Consider the following 5,237-nt stretch of genomic DNA (forward strand, 5'->3'; position numbering starts at 1 on the left):
TTTTTATGAACATAAATTATTAACCCCATAATTGTGTCATTTCAAATACATATGCTGTTTACTTTTTAAATGTTTATGACAAACATACGTAACAAATGAAAACCAAGAATTTTTTTAATGTAAATCTAGACAAATTGATTGCTAAAACTTACTGCCAAAAGTTTTATTTGTGTGCTCTTTTTTTGCATTAATATTTTAAAAGCTTTACTGCTTGAAAAAGGCAAACTGTAATTCAGGGTCTTTTGTGTACATTAATATTTTAAAAGCTTTACTGCTGTCTGTGTTTCTGTATGTATTTCATGTTGAGTTGGCGATGCAGAGAAATGAACTGATCAGTGTCTGTGCTGAATATATCATTCCTCATCTGAGGGTGTTTTGCATCTGAACGCCATCTATTGGACAGACAGAATCATAACTCCTAACCAGTAATGCCAGTATTAAATCATGCTGCACCAATAATTCTGTGTGAGAAATAAATCATCTGCCAAAGAAAGAGTCCGAAAGCCATTTATTTCATGTTGAGATGTTTGAGACGCTCGCAGGTGCTGCTTCAGAGACGCTCCTCTGATACGCACAGAGCTGCAGGACGCCTGAAACACACCATTCACAAACACAGACATTTACTATGATGCATGAAGAAAAAAAACTAAGCAAGGAACTGTTATTTATGATTTTTTTTGTACAATTATGAACTATTATGATTTTTTTATTACATTTTTTGAAAAAAGAAAGAAAAATATTATTAAAAAAAATAGATTTATTTTTGCACAAAATTTTAGAATTTTAGATTATTTATTTATTTTTTTACAAAAAATCCCCCTTTGTTCAAAATAATACTTTGTATTATGAATAGTTATTTATTTTTGAATTAATTCAATTATTTATTTTCTTTGAACATTAAAAAAGCCTTTAAATAAAATGTTCAAAACTTTTGTTTTTGTGAACAAAAATTGTCTTTAATAAAATTCTTTAATAATTTTTTACAGTTTTATTTTTTATAGTTTTCTTTGGGGAAAAATTTTTTTTAGGAAAAATTTAAAAATTCTTTAAATAAGATTAGAAGATCTTCAAAATGGCACTTTCTTGTTTTCATTGAGTTTTATAGAAAAAAAAACTGTTATTTGTTTTATATTATGCATATTTATTTATTTATGTATTTATTTATTGTATAAAGAAAAAAGCAGGAATCAACTTTTTTTAATATTACTATGTAACTATGATGAATGCAAAAAACAAGCAAGTTTTACTTAGACCTTTGTTTTTGTATTATGCATATTTATTAAATGTTTTGCAAGTTGTGCAAAAAACAAACGAATGGAAAAAAACTTTAAAAGAGATTTTCACAACCTATTTTTTTTTTCAGAAAGAAAAAAAAAAAAAAAAAAATATATATATATATATATATACACATAGAATTTTTTTTCTGCATATTTTGTAAAGCATGCTATAAAATGAAATGTACCTGCTCCAAAAGCCAATATGATGCCGATCCAAGCCAAGATATACAACCATGAGAATCTCCAGTCGATGTAGCGTTTGCCAAAGAAGTTGACGGTCATGCCGGTGTAGATCGCCAAAGCCAAGAGCGCAAGAAATCCTGCAGAAACACAGACCGCTTCAGAGCAGAAACCACCGCAAACCAGAGCATAAAAACCACTGCAACACACACTGAACCTCGCGCTGCTGAGCTGATCATCACTGCACAGACATCAGTGTTTATGAAGCAGAAATCTGCTCAAAATGTAGTAAATGTCTTTAACAACTGAAAGAATGTAATTTATGATAACTGTACGTCAGATGTTTTTAACTTCATTTACATTTTAATAACTTAAATGTCAAACGTTTTTTATTTAAACATTTAAATTAATTTTTTTATAACTAAAAATGTCAGAATTTAAAATCATTTTAAATAATTACATTTTTAATAACTAAAAATGTAATTTTTTACTTATTTTAAATACTTAAAATTTAAGTCTATAAAGTCTAAAAATGTCAAATGTTTTAACAATATAATAATTACATTTAATTATTATTAGCTCTCAAATGTCAAATAATGTAGAGCCTTCATTATGATGGATACACCAACTATACATAGATTTTTAAATGGAAAAGCAAAAAAAAAAAAAATGTGAAAAAAGCTGAAAACTATTTCTAAGTCTTTCACAATGAAAAAGCAAAAATAAAATAAAATGAGTTAATATTAATATTAATATATACAGAGTATAAAAAAACATTATTTGTCATATTTTCCTTGAACATGAAATTAAGTTTTATGTTTTTAATAATTAGGAATATTGCATTTGCATTTACATTTAGTAATTTAGCAGATGCTTTTATCCAAGGCGACTTACAAATGAGGACAATAGAAGCAATCAAAACCAACAAAAGAGCAATGATATGCAAGTGCTATAACAAGTCTCAGTCAGCTTAACGCAGTACACGTAGCAAGGTTTTTTTTAAATAATATAATAAATAAAATGAAAACAGATAGAATAGAAAAAGAATAGAGCAAGCCAGTGTTAGAGGTATTGTTGCTTTTGTTAACTGTATAATAAATAACAATAAAACAAATAGAATGCAAAAAGATTAGAGAAAACAAGCAGTTTGTAAACGAATAGAGTGCAAGTCTAAAAGGGGCACGTTTTTTTTTAAAGAATAGAATTAGAATAGAGAGTGCTAGAGTTAGAGGGTCAAATAAAGGTGGAACAGATGTGTTTTTAGCTGATTCTTGAAGATGGTTAAGGACTCAGCTGCTCAAATTGAGTTGGGCAGGTCATTCCACCAGGAGGGAACAGTTAATGTAAAAGTCTGTGAAAGTGATTTTGTGCCTCTTTGGGATGAACAATAATACGCCGTTCACTTGCAGAACGCAAGCTTCTAGAGGCACATAAGTCTGAAGTAATGAATTTAGGTAAAGGGGTGCAGAGCCAGTGGTGGTTTTGTAGGCAAACATTAATGCCTTGAATTTTCTATTGCAAATATAAAAAAATAATACAAATAAAACAAAACTGTCCTACTCAGATGGACAGAGATTACTACATTTATATAACCAAAAATAAAAATAAAATACACAAAAAATACAAATACGAAAATAAATAATACAAATAAAATAAAAACATTTTTAAAGATCACTACATGTTTTTTTGTTTTTCATATTTTCCCAGAAGCTGAAGTGTGTGAGGTGTATTTTGTGTGTGTGTTTCTGACCGGACAGCAGCAGGGCGATTCCTCCGGTCCGCACCCGTCGGCTCCGGGGCCGTTTGGACGCAGTGATGCCCAAAAGCACTCCAGCGAAACAGCCCAGCACCGACAGCAGCATGAAGGCCCGCGTGGCGTCCCGGAATGCTGCGGGACAAACAATTAATGCACTTCCTGTTTGCTCTAAGTATGGGCTTCCTCGAGGAGCCATGAACATTCTACCATAGAAACGCAAATGAGATTTGGAAAAATAATAGGGATTTGAAAAAAAAATAGAATACAAATTTAATAATAAATATCATTTCTTCCCAATATTGACCTACACAGATGCATAGAAATTAAAAAAAATATATATTTTTGTACTGTGAAAGAACATGAAGTGAAATTGTACGATTAAAAATAAGTAAATATATTAATGTATAAATATATATAAAATATTGATAAATAAGATAGTCTTCCAATACCGATGACCAAAAACAAAACAAAAAATGAATAATTAAAAATATAACACTCTTCAAATATTACTCTTACCAGAGGTAGAACTTGAAATTAGATTTTATATTTTGAATAATTAAAAAATATTACAAATATTTAACAAAATATTAAAGTAATTATAACGTTCGATAGAGATCATTACATTTTGTATATTCATAAAGCGTGAAATGAAATAAAACGTATAAAACACACACACACATAAATATATATATATATATATATATATATATATATATTAGGGCTGTCATCGTTAACGCGTTAATGCATGCGATTAATTTTACAATCCTTAACGCGTTAAAATAATTTTTTAACGCAAAATTGCTGCAGCACAATTTCTATTCTAACCCTTTAACCCAATTTTGCTTCTCTGCTTGCGATCAGATCATTTTAAGCCGTTATAATAATGCGTGTATGAGTGCTCGACGCACTGATCGCACATTGCATTTATGCACAGGCACAGACATTTCCATACATTCACGCTGTTTCCACACGCATTCACGATAATGTTTTGATTTGTCATGTTTATGTTGCTGTGTTTAGTTATACTGAATGGATCTGTGAACTGTAGTAGATATATGCAGTAGGCAGGCGGTTGGTTTAGGGGTTTTTTTTGTCATCTCCATGTGTTCCAGTTCGGTATCGCAACTTAACTTCTCTAAAATTTAAAAAAAGCTCTTTGCTGTTGCACTGTACACATACTATAAAATTCTGTTTTTTTTTTCTTTTATATATAAATATACATATATATATATACACACACACAAAAATGTTTATTAAAAAATCTAAAATAATAAATTACATTGTCATAGAACATGAAATAAAATGTTTAAAAAAAAAATGTAATAATTGGTACATTCTTGAAATTTTGACCTACCCACATGGATAAAGATGAATAAAAATAATTTAAGTTTTTCTATAATTAAAAACATGCCATATTTGTAAAATTTCTGCTGCCTTGTCTCGCTGCAGTTTAGAGTGGTGGAACTATGAAGTCACTTTGTAGGCAAAAACCCGGAGTCGAGTTTGCATTTTAGCACTTCCGGTTCCATCGTCCCAGAGTCAATGGGTTTTTTGACTCTGAATGGGTTTTTTGAATGGGAGTTTGGCTAAATCCCCTAAAATAAGGTCCGTGGTTCACACAGGCTCAAGATACTTTCACGTTTTATTCTACGACATAAAACACACCAGTTACACCCCACTCGTGATTTTTTTTAACTTTTTAAACGTTCTTTAAAAAGACGGTTGCTAACAAGTTGCTAAATGGGACTACAGACGCTGTCGGAGACATTAAACGTCATCACGCTGAACAGTTTATCAATTTACAGTATTTTCCAATTGTAGTATAATTTATAGTACAATTAATTGTAGAATAACCAATTAACAGTTTCCCACATTTTGTATTGTTGTTCGACAATGTGTTTTTTTTTGCCCCGAAATGCAACAAGTCTTCGGATGGAAAGTTTAGCTTTTAAGTTCTGGCGCTTTTATTTAGGCTTCAAAATTCATAAAAATTATATGTGACTCTGGAGCACAAAAGCAGTCTT

General features: G+C 30.1%; 1 protein-coding gene across 1 annotated transcript; it reads right to left on the reverse strand.

Moving 5' to 3' along the window:
* Positions 1–212: 212 nt before the first annotated feature.
* On the reverse strand, positions 213–3,430 carry LOC107678104 (lens fiber membrane intrinsic protein-like). Its single transcript, XM_016473257.1, has 3 exons — positions 3,208–3,430; positions 1,463–1,597; positions 213–590 (listed from the first exon to the last, which is right to left on the reverse strand). The coding sequence occupies exons 1-3, from the start codon at positions 3,413–3,415 to the stop codon at positions 514–516; spliced, it is 420 nt and encodes a 139-aa protein (XP_016328743.1). The 5' UTR covers positions 3,416–3,430; the 3' UTR covers positions 213–513.
* Positions 3,431–5,237: the final 1,807 nt, after the last annotated feature.

This window comes from Sinocyclocheilus anshuiensis, unplaced genomic scaffold (genome assembly GCF_001515605.1).
Source record: "Sinocyclocheilus anshuiensis isolate Anshui unplaced genomic scaffold, SAMN03320099.WGS_v1.1 scaffold1406, whole genome shotgun sequence".
Taxonomy (NCBI): domain Eukaryota; kingdom Metazoa; phylum Chordata; class Actinopteri; order Cypriniformes; family Cyprinidae; genus Sinocyclocheilus; species Sinocyclocheilus anshuiensis.

Coding starts and splice junctions, on each gene's coding strand:
- LOC107678104 (XM_016473257.1), bottom strand. CDS start 3,415: ATGTTCATGGCTCCTCGAGGAAGCCCATACTTAGAGCAAACAGGAAGT. Junction 1,598..3,207: donor AATCGCCCTGCTGCTGTCCG/GTCAGAAACACA, acceptor GTGTTTCTGCAG/GATTTCTTGCGCTCTTGGCT. Junction 591..1,462: donor CATATTGGCTTTTGGAGCAG/GTACATTTCATT, acceptor GGTGTGTTTCAG/GCGTCCTGCAGCTCTGTGCG.